The 14,978-nt window shown below is 44.9% G+C and overlaps 1 protein-coding gene across 2 annotated transcripts in view; it reads right to left on the reverse strand.

The window, feature by feature from the left end:
• The window catches only part of LOC106658266 (uncharacterized protein DDB_G0283357), a 116,105-nt gene that overhangs the window by 49,724 nt on the left and 51,403 nt on the right, over positions 1 to 14,978 (reverse strand). The window contains exon 1 of one of the 2 annotated variants that reach the window (XM_023460820.1): positions 3,767 to 4,385. The exons of the other annotated variant lie outside the window; for it this stretch is intronic. Coding sequence (XP_023316588.1) covers positions 3,767 to 3,798 — 32 coding nt within the window. The 5' untranslated portion in view covers positions 3,799 to 4,385. Of the gene's footprint in view, positions 1 to 3,766; positions 4,386 to 14,978 lie in introns of those variants that run through there. 2 annotated transcript variants of the gene reach the window in all.

Genomic DNA, 14,978 nt, shown 5'->3' on the forward strand with positions numbered 1-14,978 from the left:
TAAAATGGGCCAAAGAGTAATCACTCGTCGCGTCACGCGCGCGGCGCTGCACGGACATCATGGCGATCCGAGCCGAGCTTGCAGCCGGATTAAAATCCGCTCACATACAGACTTGGCATGTACGGCTGCATGTATAGCAGATTACGATTTTCTATATATAGTAAACAGTAGTAGTAGCCAGTCGCCGAAAGCTCGTGATCCTGTATTCTCTTTTCGGAGGTTTATTTTTTTTTGTTGCTACCGATGCGTTGCAAGTTCGGCTTTATACGCACGTATACTCGATGTATTGATTTAATTATTGCGCACGGGGCTAAGCTGCGCATTTGTGTAAATGATATTCCCCATCGGAAGTATATTCGATTCGTGTAAATAAACTTCGTCAACTCGGCTGAGCCAGTATATGATATCGCGCGATGCATAATGAATTCCGCATCCAGAATATCGCATGATATACCTGCCGCGTCGATCGAACCGCAGCATAGAATCGAGGGCTTCAATTTTGTGTTTCGTGCGTCATTTTTTTTCTCCGGCTCTAAATAAAAGTCGACGCGCGTCGGTCCGGAACGAAATCTTTCGGGGCGCGCGCTCGCAAGGCCACACGCTGATTATATCCAATAAAAGAGCCGAAGATGAAAAAAACTTATAAGCCCATATATAAGCAAATGAGAGGCAATATATGTGTAGCGAGCTGCAGACGCGCCGCGCGCATTATTCTAAGCGCGTTGAAAGATAATATCGCTCGTTTAAGCGTCTACGCCTTTTGCGAAAGAAGTTTTTTTTGTTGTTTTTGTTGTTGTTCACGCGAGAAATAGAGAGAGAGAGATTGGGAGGGGAAAAATTGTGCATAATGTAGAGAGCTAAGCTAGACAGACGGATTCGTAAGCTTGCGAGCCGTCATCCGGCTAAGAAGAAGAGCTCTTCAGAGAGATTGCCGAGAAAAAATAACACACATATTTTCATTCGTGTTTATGTTATTGTTGAGCATCGGATCTTCAACAATCGACACATACAATATAAAAGGCGCCTGCGTAGTATGCAAAAAAAAGAGAGAGATGAAAAGAACCGGAGAGAGCGAGAGGACTCATAGAAGACAACAAAAAAAGGAAGAAAGAAGAACTGAGCCTTAGAGAGAGGGGAAGGGAGGGGGGGAATATATATGATTCTGTGCGTGCCTGTGTATATGAGGGTTCTACACACATAGGGTCCTAGAAAACTCGTGCGTTACAATAAGACCTGAGTCATTTAATGCTCTGGGATGGATTGCGTTCACACCAAGCATAGTTCGAGCCCTCATTAAATATCCCCGTGTACACACATACGTAGAGATTTTTTCTGATCCGGCGCAGCTCCTCTAATAATGCATACATAAATCTGCACCATACATACGTGTTATCATACATATATAATACGGCAGCTACATTATAAGATTCTGGAGATGATGATGACGACGATTTAGCTTCGGGCTCGAACAGGCAGCTAGAAAAGAGGGGAGTCCTAAATTGGGGAAAAGTCCTTGTTGACTGTCAGGCGTTTAGAGGAGTTTAAAGGCGATAGGAATTGTAATTCTGCATCGACCTCGAGAGAGAGAAGATTTTTATTCGGATTTCGATAAATGACTTTGTGGCGTGCAGCAAAGTCAACGATGCCCAGATCATGAGTGTCATATAAAATAGTACAAGTGACGCCAATATCGTCATGGAAATATTGTAAAATCATCGGATCATTATATCTAGCAAGCATCGAAGATATAATTTAGTAAAATCGTTCGATTCTACTGGGCTTCTTAGGCACATTATATTATATCGAGGCTTACGCACAGATCGGAGCTTTGTAGGAATGCTGGTGCCTGCTTGTAATATACATCAGGGAGTGCGAGAGCACTCGCTCGAGAGAGGCATGGGCTCTCTTTGTGCTCGAATGGGTCCACCAGTCAGTCGAAGAGCACATCAACACGTACACGCACACACAGACACACTTGCACAGGATGGGCCTTAGCGCGCGTTCGTAAAAGTGCTACACACAGGAACAAAAGAGCGAATATAAGTTCGAGCGAGAGAAAGAGAGAGAGAAAAGTTTACTAACCACAGAAAGAGCGATATCCTCGTGTGAGTGACTGTGCTTGAGCTTGTGTCTGTGTGTGTTTGTGTGTATGCGTGTGGTTGGCGAGTGGGCCCCGTGTAAGCTGGCACAGGTTTGGTTTGGTAGGGAGCCCCGATCGAGCTCGACGGCCGCAGCAGCAGCTCGCAGGCAAGGAAGAAGGCAGTCTTAATATACACTATACGTACAGGAGAGCTGGTCGGGCAATATAAGCTGCGCATATTGGCGCGAACGCGAGAAAGAGAAAGGTTCCTCGCTTCTCGAGTTCGAGCTGCCTGTAGTAAAGTAGTAGTAGTAGTAGTAGTAGTAGTAGTAGTAGTAGTAGTATGTACGAGCCGAGCCAGCCGAGAAAGAGAGGAGTGAATGTCAGCTTTGAAGGTCGGCTTTTGTCAAGTTCAGAGTCTATTTTGCCGTTGAGGCTCGCCACTGCCTCCACCGCCGCCGACGACGACGCCGCCGACGCCGCATTATATATACATGTGTAGTAGTAGTAGTAGTATATATTCCCTTCCTTTCCGTTCTTTTTAGGCCTGGCCGCAAGCGCGATCTTTTTCGTTTTTACGCGTCTCGCGTGTATAATGTTCAAATGTAAGATCCAGAGTTTCTCAGAGACTTTTTTTTCTCTCGACCCGATCGCGTTGTGTTTATATAAAATGTTATAAACGAGGCAAGCGACTTTTTCAGGTTTTTGTTGTTGTTGTTCCTTGGGAAAAATAAAAACGATGACGATCTGTTCTATGCGTAATGCGTTGCAGCCATCAAATTTCGGGTATTTTATAAATTTATTTTACGCGCCGAAAGCATAATTTATACATTCAAGCTCGCATTCGTCTCGAATTTGGTATACAGTTTCTCGCAGAAGCTTCGGTGAGATAAACCGCGTGAGTCAAGATGATTATACGCACACGCGCTTACTCATTGTCGCTCTTAAAGTCTCGAGTTTTGCAGCAGCCGCCACACGATCTTACATCCCTTTCATTTCTTTCAAAGTACAGTAGCTGAACTGCTAAAGGCACAGACGCGTCCGTATATTATTGGCTATACTCTTTATGGGATTTTGCGCGCTCGCGCTTCTCTTTGCTTCGGAGTCGCGGCGCTCACTGTACTATATAGGTACTACTATACGGAGCTGCTCCGAGCAACAGCTGCCGCATAAGTATAACCTTGGGAGGCTCGGAAAGGCGCGTCGTCGCAGCTTTTGCCTCACAAAAGGACAATGACCAGTCGTCATCGTCGCTCGCGCGCGCAGCTCGTCCAGCAGCGATGGCTATGTGTATAAGGATGTATATACAGCGACGCTCGCCCGAGCAATATGCAGGTACAAACGCAGCGGCACTGCAGCCGCGAGCCAAGAAATGCAACTCGAGAGCTAAAAGAGACGACGACATTGACCGCTCGATGCGTATATTACGAGCGATGTATATTCCGCGCCTGTGTATGTGTGTATGCGTTTACGCATATTATACACATGTGTATACGCTCGTGTAGCAAAATTCTATATGGCATATCGGCGCGGAATCTATATTTAAACGTTGAAAATATTCGCTCCGAGCGTACGACACTGTGTTGCGCTTAGCAGCACAGCTCTCGACTGCAAAGATCAGCGGGCCAGGAATATTCGACCACGAGGAGCGAGAGCGTTTTTTTAATGTAGCAACAGCACACGTACCTCCTATAATTTTTTCTGCCCATCTCGTTCATCGTTCGTCCACGTGCGTTCGAAGCATATGCGTAATATCGTGCAAAGTAATACGCGACGTTCTGTATATCTATTTCTGCACTGGTATAAATTGACAGCTCGCGTACACCAAGCTCGCGATTACGCTTTTATCTATATATTTGTCGAGATAGATGAAAAGCTATGCAGCCACACAGCACCCAGTAACGCGCGAGCCAAAACACACACAATTATACACGTACAAACACGGACGCGTGCACTGACACGCACACACACAAGGCACGATGCACGATCTGCACTCAGCGCATCGTTAGGAAAATCGGCACCAAAAAACTAGGCACTGTTTGTGAAAAAAAAAATGGAACTGGACGATGGTTTTGCGACTCGCAACGTGTTCGACGGCGTGCTAATAATTCAAGGCTCGCGCACGCGATCTATCTCAATTATATCGTTGGATTACCTATAGCTAATAAATATAAATATTATTAGCAGTCAAATAAATTTATCGTGTATTTATCGATCCTAGCCTAGCACACTCACGACGACGTATATAGTATTATCATGCGGCACACACAATGGCAAATCGCCTCGCGCTCTATGCTGGCTGGCTCGCGTTCGCTTATAAGCGCGCCCCGGCACACACGCTATAATACAACCAGTCTGACCAGTCACGAGAGCCCGCGCACGCACAATATATATACGGCACACTAACACAAACACGCGCTGCCGTTGCTGATCGGTACATGTCGCGCGCTTGCTTGCCGATTATATATAACGTATCGATGGGCTAAAGAGAGAGAGCACGGGCTTTTTATTTCGCTTTCTTTTTTCTCTTTTAGGGAAAAATTTGTTTAATCCGCGAAAGACGCCCGGTGCTTTGTATTCGAGTCTTAATTCGAATTCGATTTATACTTTATGGTACGTGTTTGTACGTAAGGATATTCATTATAAATATACATAAGCATGTGGTGCAGCTGGCCGATATATCGTGAGCGGCTATTATTTATGCATTATACACGCATCGTCGTCGTCGTCGTCGTCGTCGCGAGCGGGGGCGAGTCGCCGAGACAAGGTGCACCGTACGCATATCTGACAGCGGAGCCGCAGCAGCTGTCTAAAAGCCATTATGCACGCATCTCCGGCTAAGTATGCATCTATATGTGCTGTGCCTCTGTGTGTGTATAGCTGCAGTGCACTGTTTGATGCGCTGTGTTCGCGGCGCTGCGTTAATTTCAGCGAAAATCATTGTTCCCCAGAGTCTACGCGCATGTGTGCGTGTAGGTATACTCCCTATACGGCAGAGATCGTGTCCGTGTGTGTGTGATCAGCCGCGCTAGTGCGAGTTTCGAGAGCTCTACATATATATCCTATGGCTGTTTGCAAGCAGAGAGACGAGCTCCTGCAGTAGTAGTGGTAGTGGTAGTAGGTGTACCTGCTACATGCGCACATCACGAGCATATATTAATTACATCGTCGATCTCTGCCGCAGAGCCTCGTTTCATGCATCACCTGGCCCCTCGCACATGTACAGCATATACCTATATACCGGAGAATGTGTCATAGTTACGGAGTGCGTCTGTATATATTCCACACATACATATGCCAACACAAATGTGCCCAAAGACGTGTGTATACCTATACGTGCGCGCGTCTGTGATTCGTAAATGTATATATCACGTACACATGCGCACAGTGACATGCTCTGCGTATATTGTATACAAACGCGAGAAGCTGAGATCCACGGCTTGAGCTGCGGTCGATACTCTCTGTCTATACGTACAAGTAATATACATGTAGCATAGGTGCGGGTTGAGGGCCAAGAGGCAAGGGGAATATTATCAGTATCTTGGGCCTCCCTATATGTGTACATCATGGCGTTTACTAAGCTCACGCTCGTATATTTGGAGCTTCTATCGTATATCGTTCGTGCTTGATTCGATGAGACCATACGCATAAAGTAGAGAACGGATAATCATGAATGCATTACATGAGTAATCAACAAATACGATCAATAAGATCAGACGATTTTCCCTTAATTTTCCATAGACGATTGATGACGATTACGCATAAATCTATAAAGATACGTATTAACTACCTATTTTTTTTAGAAAGTGTCACAAATTTGTTGATTTAAGTTTGTGCAATTGCAGCAAAGCCATCTTCAACGCAACATTTATCATTCACAATTAACACTTAAAACATAGAATTGAAAAAAGCACAAATAATTACGCACTGGACTTAACCAAACATTCGGAGCAAGCGAGACAATCGACTGATAATAAAAGTGAGAAACCAGCTATTCAGTGTTGATGTACATTCAATGGATCGTTAATTTTAATATTCTTGCTTATAACGATAATATAGCAAAGTATCGTCTTCTCCAAGCTCGTGTTTTCCCCCAGCTTACCTAATATTCTCGCGAAGTTACTTCGACTCTTTTGTTCGAGCTGCTAATTTTCAATCGGGTCTCGATCGCGCGCCTGAAACAAGTCTAGAATTAGGTACTGCTTTTCAGATCGAGTTAGTCGAGTCCGATGATAATTTTGGGAACTCGACCCTCGATTCTCCTGACCACGCGATAGGTTTAAACGTAACGTATTCGTGGTGATCGTGGAAAACGCAACTGGGTCTGCTGCAATTTGTTTTTTTTTCTTTTACCGTAATCACCCATCTGGTTTTATGAGATATATGAAATGTGTATATATTTTTCGCAGGCCCGGTTTTTATCGCAGGTCAACAAACTGCTTTTTTCACTAGTTTTTTTTGTTCATTCCATTTCTCAAATGTATTTAACGCAAGGCGTACAATGGCCAAGGTGAATAGGTAGTAAGTCGCACGACACGACGATATAGAAGTCGAAGAAGAAAAACAGCCGGGAATTTTAAACGACGAACGTTATGGGCCGCGGCTAGTCTTCCACGAAACGAACGAAAAGTCGTCGCAGTCGTCGTTGCAGTGCCTCGATGCATTGATGTGCCGCTTGCGACTTGCTCTCGCTCGAGTGTCAATCAGCTGCAGCTAAATCGTGAACGACGAACGAGGAAAATATAATGCAAAATGTGTATAGAACCGAGTGCTGTGCGGCAGCAACGTGGCACGCGATGTACGCGTATATGCGCCTCGCCTCGACTTTGTGCGACGCTGCAGCTTGCGAGAGCGCGTCATGTGAGTCATTTTCGAAGAGCGATTTGCCAAGCCACGCCGCCGTTGATGAATGCGCCGTCGCCGCTGCTGCTGCTGCATCTCCGAGTATAAGCAAGACAGGAGAGTCTATTTCAGTTTACGGAGCGACGCGCCAAAGCGACAGAAAGAAAGAGAGAGGGGGAGAGGGCCTTTAATTTTCATAATTGGATACGGCTTTTCTTCTGCAGCTGCACACACACACACACATACACACATAAAGCCAGAGTTAAGCGCAAAGCTGCGCAATGCATCATTGACTCGAAATGTATATAAACGTGCGTTTATGCGTGCCATGTTGAAGAAAATGAGGGAGGGAGCATTGCCTGTATAGCCAGTAAAATCTTGTAGTCTGCAAGAGAAGAGCTAATATAATGCAACATGTGCATTTGCCCTTTGTACCTTTTCCACTTGCTTTGCAACAAGCTCACTCTCTCCTCTCTTTCTCTCTCCTTCTGCTTTGCTTTGCTCTCTGCACGCAAACGGGTCTATACATAGCTCGAGCCGCTGCAGTTCTCTCTCTTCTCGAGTCTAAAAGAGAGGAGAGCTTTTTATCTCTCGCCACTGTCGTACATAATGCTACCTTCCTTGCTACTGCTGCTGCACGAGAACCTTTTTTTCACCTCCCAAGAGACAGAAGCTGTATACTCTATTATCAAAGTGGAAATGCTAATTCGACGGATATGTACTATATAGCAGCTATCTTTGTATTTAGCGGCCATGAGCAAGATCACGAGAACAGATGAGCCCTATCCGTTCATGCGCACTCCGTTATCGGCAACGATAATAACGTCGTCCATATATTTTCGCCCGAGCACATGCATACAATATTATAATATAATAAATTAATAATTATCCTCTGGTACACTGCTCACGCGACATATATTATGTTTCGGGTATTCTCTTTTGCGTTGTAACTCGTATGTGTGTATACTGCACGTATAGAGGCGGAGGCGATCGATCGCGTTGCGTAATTTTTTTTCTCTCGTTCCTTTTTTTTACCTGCGTGACACCGAAAACCGGATTTTCCCTCCCCGTTTCCGCATACATCCGGTATACGCTGTACGCGCGCAACGAATAAATTCGCAAATATTGTAAATATACGAACGCGCGCGCGCGGGGCATACAAAAGGCCGTTAAACGCCTCTTTTTCTCTCTTGTCGCTTCTGCCGCTCTTCTTTTTTTCTCTCTCTCTTTTTTTGCTGGAAAAGTATGCTATTGCAATGTGTTCGTGCGCGCGCTCGCGAGCCGTATTAACGCTAATGTGAATTTTCTGAAAATATGGGGTCTGGCCCCTCTCTCACTCTCTCTCCGGAATACACGTATAATATAGAGCTGCCCATGAGCAATGTAAATAGATGTACCGCCGTATACCAAAGTCGCAGTGAGAACCGTCGAGGCCGCACAGGCGCACACAGCAGCGAGCATTACATGCGTATATTTAATATGATAAATTATACATTAGCCATTAGCGCTAATAAAGGACAATTACCGCCGTTTTATATATATGCTGTATGCAAAAATCATCGCAGCGAAACGCCGCGCATGTGCGATTCCGGTCGTGCAAATTGCGAGCCCGAGTTATCCTGCGCGTACTGTACTACTAGGGCGCGAGTGCACTTTTCCTCGCTTCTGTGAGCATCGCAAGCCGCGGTCGTATACAGCATATGCGCGAGTTCGATGGACGAAAAAATTATGCGCATTCCCGACAACGCGCGAGTGGTGAGTGGCTTTTTGCTCGCACATTGGCTGATTATCCCTCGCTCTTGAGAGTGAAACGCCCGAACGTGAGCTTTTGTCCCGAAAAATCGCGGCTCGGTGGTCGTTTCAGTGGAAAATCATTGGGTGAAAAAGAAAAAAGGAAAAAAAAGGAATAAAAGGTATATTTTTGAATGAGAGAAAGTAGCAGCAGCAGTAGCACGAGAGAAGAGCCGATATAGCAAATGACGCGAGTAAACAGCATTTGAAAGAGCTTTTTTCCTTACGCGCGGTCCGCATTCCTCGCTCACATTATATACGCCTGCACGCGCATACGCTGCTGTTGTGCTGCTACTCCTGGTGGTTGTGGTGGTGGTTCTGCGCTCGTCGAAAAATCGAAGCACTGCCTCCGCATGTGCGTGCTTCGTCAGCAGCAGCAGCTATATATACCGAGCCTCGAATGTGTCTGTGTGTGTGTGTGTGTGTGTGTGTATGCGCGTATAATGCCGAAGAACGAACCCAATACGCTTTGTGAAGTGAAGGGAGCTGTTCAGCCGCACTGCGAGCGCTGCGCTGCAGTGTCGAGTTATATACAGCGCGTCGAGGGAAAAAGTTCGTGCCGCAGTCTGGCAGTACGCGAATGTGTGTATGCGAGTCCTGGGCTTCCATATGAATGCGTATACACACGCACGTACACTCACAAACGCATGCCTTGGTGTTTTTCTCTCGGTCTTTCTTCCTATGCTACACACACACGGACACACAGACACATAATTCACACACAGACACGTTATTGCGAACAGAGACAGTGGCAGGCATCGGTTCCAGGGAGACGCGTTTCACGTTGGGGTCTTACACCGCAGCCACTGCCTATCCGCTACTGTGTTACACGCGTCCTGCTGCTACTGCTGCTGCTGATGAGTTGGTTTGCTATTTTAGGTTTTCAACGCTTCTCAATATGTGTATGCTGTGCTTCGAGCTCCTGCATGGGGTGTCGAATGTCGTCCTCGTCGTCGCAATTTCGCAATATAAAATCCTGTATACGAATCTTTACGGAGCAAATATTATTCACCTGCTTTTACATCCATCCAATAAGCCGTGTTTCTTTGATTTACATCTGTGTAGGCAGCTACTACGTGGGTGAAAACTAGATAGTTGCAGTAATTACGTTGTGTTGTAAAACAATGAGATGGCAAATACGAAGGGCAGCCTGTACACAATCACATGATCGATTTTCCGCGGATGTTTTACGACTATTTTTTGTCGTGATATCGTGGCTCTCTTTCTCCATCCTTGACGAGATATTTTTATTTTTTTCACGCGCAAAGGACAGGCGTATAGCACCGACAAAAGCGTTTTTGCGTCATGTACGTATCCATCGAACTTTGGAGCATGATTCTGTCCTTCTCACTTTAATAAATACATCTCAACCTTTATTCCATTTGGTCAGTGTACTCTGTTTCGTCGGAGTCTACACACTCTACTATACACCACTGCATCCGAGTGCACGCGCAGCTATGAATATTTTGAAGTTTACTGCCTTTCGCAGCCAAGGTGAACCGGTGCATTCATAGAAGTTCATAATATTACATACAAAAGGATATAAAGGCAACGGAGAGAGAGAGAGAGAGAGAGAGAGAGAGAGAAAGAGAGAAGCGAGAGCGGTTAACGACCCTGCGAACTCGTCAATCAGCTTCTTTTCTCACTTCTTCGAACGATCTGCATTTTGTGCACTCGCGCACACGCACGCACCGATCGCTGTACCTATACAGGTGCTCCTCGAAGCCCTCGTGCATGTATACCTATACAGAGAGGGTTCACTCGCTTCTACCTCTCTCTTTCTTTCTTTCTTTTCTGGCTTTCAGACAATAACTCGGCATGAAAAACTTGAAATTACGCGGCTTGAAAAATATTTTACGCAAACTGCGTGTATACACACGGCACAAGCTGCAGAGATATAACACTGCAGGGAGGTTTTAGCACGCGGAGAGAAAGTTCGGGCGCAGGAAACAGCAGCAGCAGCAGCTGAAGAAGAGCCCACGGACCAGCTGTTATATAGGTGTATTCGTGTCTTATGGGCGCAAAAGCCAACAGCTACCACTGCTACTGCTGCAATATAAGTTTTTCTGGATTTTTAGCCCGTTACGGATGTGTTCGTTTTCTCTCTTTCTTTCTTTCTCTCTCTCTCTCTCTGTTGCTCGCGAGGCCTCCAAGCAAAGTCATCGTCGCGTGAGAATTGGCTGCTACCACCGCTGCATCATCTCTCTTTCTCTCTGTACACAGTGTATATCTGCACAAGCGGCTGGAACCTATAAGGCAGCACATATCTCAGATTATCCGCGTCCTGAAATTCGAAAGGGGACGAAAAATGGAAAAAGGTGCACTTCTATTATATATATAAATACATCGCCAGTGTTTTTCACAGGCCTATTGTTATTTATGAATCTCCACAAGTCTCTTCGCCGTTGGCAGCGGCAGCAGCAGTAGTACACGAGAAGCTACTGAAATTCAACTTTATATATAGCTCGACACGAGCGCGCGAAGAAAGTATGAAATATTCATATAGTTGTGACTCTGGCCAGGCAGCAGCAGCACTCGGCTGCGGCGTTGTTTTGCAAATTTTCACAATAGGCAACAAATCGATCCCCGCGCACTTCCCGAGTAGAAGTAGTAGTAGTAGTAGTAGTTGTAGCTAGCTTGCAGTATATATATGCTACACCAACGAATGGGGTATTTTTAATTTAACTCGACTTTTCATTGTCTCGCAGCTGCTCTCAAGCTGTATAAATTACGCGGCAGTTATTTACTTGAAAAGTAAATGCAATACTGCGCATGTATACGTATACGATCCTTGACTTTTGCACCTCTCCGTAGAGCTCGCGTACACGTATATATTGCCTCGGCTCTTTTGCTCAAAGTGCAGCTTCGAGAAAGAAAGAGTGAGGGAGAGAGAGACTAATTTTCTTTTGCCTCGACGCCCGATGTATAAAATCTGTCTTGCGCAGCACTCCTATCTCGTATTATACAAAAGGGCCCTGTGTGTAAAGCTGCTAATGCGATATTTAATTTTCAAATTTTATTAATTAATCCTTTCCTTTAACCCGTAATAGCGATTACGGCGGCCGATGCTTTATAATGGAAAATTACGAATCTCGGGGAGAAATAGAAAGAGAGAGAGAGAGAGAGAGAGAAAAAGAGACGACGTGAAAAAGCTTGAGATATTTTACTGCGGCTGTTCAGGCAGTACGACGTCGCCGCGTTCAGCAAAGTGCGTATGTATATAAAGTGTATAGTGCTATATGAATATGTCGATGTAGTGTGGTGCCCCGGACACCTGTTGGTTAATGTATACGTACACGTTTACATGCGGCTATGCAAGAGTAGCCTTTCTCGCGAAAAGGAACTTGGCTTCGCTGTAAAATTGTGTGGACGAGTGTGCGTATTATGCCAGCTTCGTCTTGCGCATTTTACAAACGTGTGTGTATGGTGCGTCCACCGCATCGCGCGACAGCCGGGCATGTGTCGGTTTTTCTCACCTCGTGAGCCAAATGTAATACAATAAATATGACAATGACAAACCGGATTTATTTTTTATCACTAAAACTCCGAATGTACTTTATTTTTCTCTTTAGGAGAACGCTGCGCGCGAATGTCAGCGACAGCCGAGGAAAGGCGAACGATTTTCTTTTTCTTTTTTTTTATACGACGATAGAAGAGTACCTCTCAATAAAAATCAATCCAGAAAAGCTTTAATGGAAAATCGTTTTCGCGCGAGAGAAAAAAGATGCGAAGAAAAAAGGTAAAAAGAAAAAATGAACGAATGCGCACCAAAACGCATTGATATGAAAAAAAAGTATTGTACATTCGACACCAATATTTGATAGTTCTCGATGTGTGTGCGCGCGTACATATACCTTTCTTCAGAACCGTGATGTTTATCTTTTTTTTTGTATGTTCAAGGAGAAATGTATGAAATAAAAACTAAAATCATAAGTATGATAAATTATGGTATTGAATATAAAAAGCATGACATATTTTTATTTTCAAGAATAATATTGAGATCTTGACGAATTTTCTTATATTCATAACCGTTTGTTATGTTTAGCAATCTCTGAAGAAAATCTGAAAAACACTTAAGTATCCCAAAACATTTTAAGACTCAAACTTTTTTTACTCGATTCGAGTTCGAGGGATTATAATTTAATTTTTAATTTTTGTCAGTGTAAAAATACAAAAATAGAATCAGAATACCTAGATACAATACTTTCAGTAAAGTTTATAGTAATTTATTTTTATAAATTCTATTATTATTCGCTGGACTAGTCTCTCCGTGTACGTACGTACGGTACATCGCTCAACTTAGAGGGCCTAAATGCAAGGCTGAATCGAAGGGATCGCAGTCGTTTGTTCCGTATTATAAAGCGCAGCTGCTAGACACTCTCTCAGATATAGAAGCAAGGAGCAAGAAAAAGGAAGATATATCATATTGTATTATATATAGAGCAAGTATATTTATAAAAGGTCTCGACGTTATATAGCCTTGTACGCCGAGGAAAAAGGACTCGATATTATATTCTATATATGAAGAAATGAAAAAGCGGATATGTATGTGCATGTGAACGCACACACCCACACTTTTGTGTGCTCGCGCGACCATTGAAGAAAGTAGGACATCGTTGTGTACGTGTATAGGTGCTCGTTGTGTGTATATGTCTCACAGCTGTCGCGTACTGCGTTGCGCCCTTTTAGCACTCAGCCCAAAGTGGAGCACGTCTCGAGGTATACACCTTGCGGGCCGCGCCGCGTTCTCAGACGATTGCGCGCGGACACCACCACCACCGCCGTCGTGTACTTATAACCATCGGCGTGATTTTTTTTTTCATTTTATTTTTTAGCTTCGGTTACAATTTGCAGCTGTGCAACGCGCGTACGAGAACAGCCGACGCTTTTACGAGCTTTTTTCGCAATTTATTCGTGCGTACTCGAGCGCGAGAACAATATGTATACGTACGCATTGTGCCCGTACACTGTATGAACTAACTAACGTAAAATAATTGAGAGTCGAAGCTCTCGCGGACGATGTATGGCGTGCGTGCGATATATTTATTGGACAATTTTTTTTTATTATTGCCACACAGGCACGCACAATTGTGTCTTGCGCACGATGCGCGTGTGGACTCAAATAAGTGTGTGCGTGGTGTAAAATTGGTCGACACGCGGGGACTATATAGATTTATTTACGGGACAGCTCCGGAGTCGCGGTTATTTTCTCGTTCTATCGCGATACTCCGCGCCATTCCGGACAAAAAGACTTTTTGCACATTCGTCATCGAGTCGGCCGAGCTAGGCTCGCTAGAGCTATGTATAACATGATTGGCAGGTTGTTTAAAAAATCATTTTTATTCATCGGCGATCCGTGCGACACCTCGCCGTATAGCATATTTCTATGTTCAAGCTCGAAACTCGCGTTAATTTTTTTCTTTCCGTGTTTTCAACTTTACTTTTTTTTGTTACGTATAGCAGCATGTGTACATGCGGGCCTTAAAATACACGCACAGAGGCAGCGGATGGATGAATCAGTCGCGTGGATGGATGGATGGCTCGATCGATCGATCGAAATGTGTGTATATAAGTTGCGAAAGGCATATGCGCCGCGAAGAATCGCGCTATTATATACGGCTGCGCGTGGGAAAGCGAAAGAACCAAGTGCCATCGACCAAGTAGCAGCAGCGGCATGAGCAACAGCAACAGCAGCAGCAACTATGTACAATAGTTTCGCGTGTGTGCATGGGTGCGCAAGAGAGGCTACTACTCATCGAAGCCCGCGAGGGAGTAATATACGTACACGGAATATAACGTACTTGCTGCGATGCTACACACGCACATATGGACGCGGACAAAAAGGCCAATTGTCGCGAAAATTTTACGTTCAAAGGCATCGCGATCGCGCGGAAAACTTATGCCATATGCAATGCGTGCGTGTATAATAAACGCGCGAGTGCATTGACAGTGCAGTCGAACTGCGGCGCATGCATACGACTTATAATGTGTGTGTGTGTGCACCTCAAGGTATACTAAAACGAGTAGAAGAGGAAGACGACCGCGAGGAGAGAACTCGGGCGCGTCCGGGAGGGACGTTTTTCTTTCTGCCTCTCTGTCTCTTTCTCTTTCGTTCGCATATATACGCGACTATATGCATGTGTGTGTGTGTAAGTTGGCCTCGGACACACATTCGCCGGTGAACGTTCGTTGAACTTGCGCGCGTATATAGTATGGGTATAAGGCAGTGCCTTGGCCGAGCGCGAGCCAAGGAGCGACTCGGCGC

This window comes from Trichogramma pretiosum, unplaced genomic scaffold (assembly GCF_000599845.2).
Source record: "Trichogramma pretiosum strain Unisexual culture from Peru unplaced genomic scaffold, Tpre_2.0 scaffold6, whole genome shotgun sequence".
Lineage (NCBI taxonomy): Eukaryota > Metazoa > Arthropoda > Insecta > Hymenoptera > Trichogrammatidae > Trichogramma > Trichogramma pretiosum.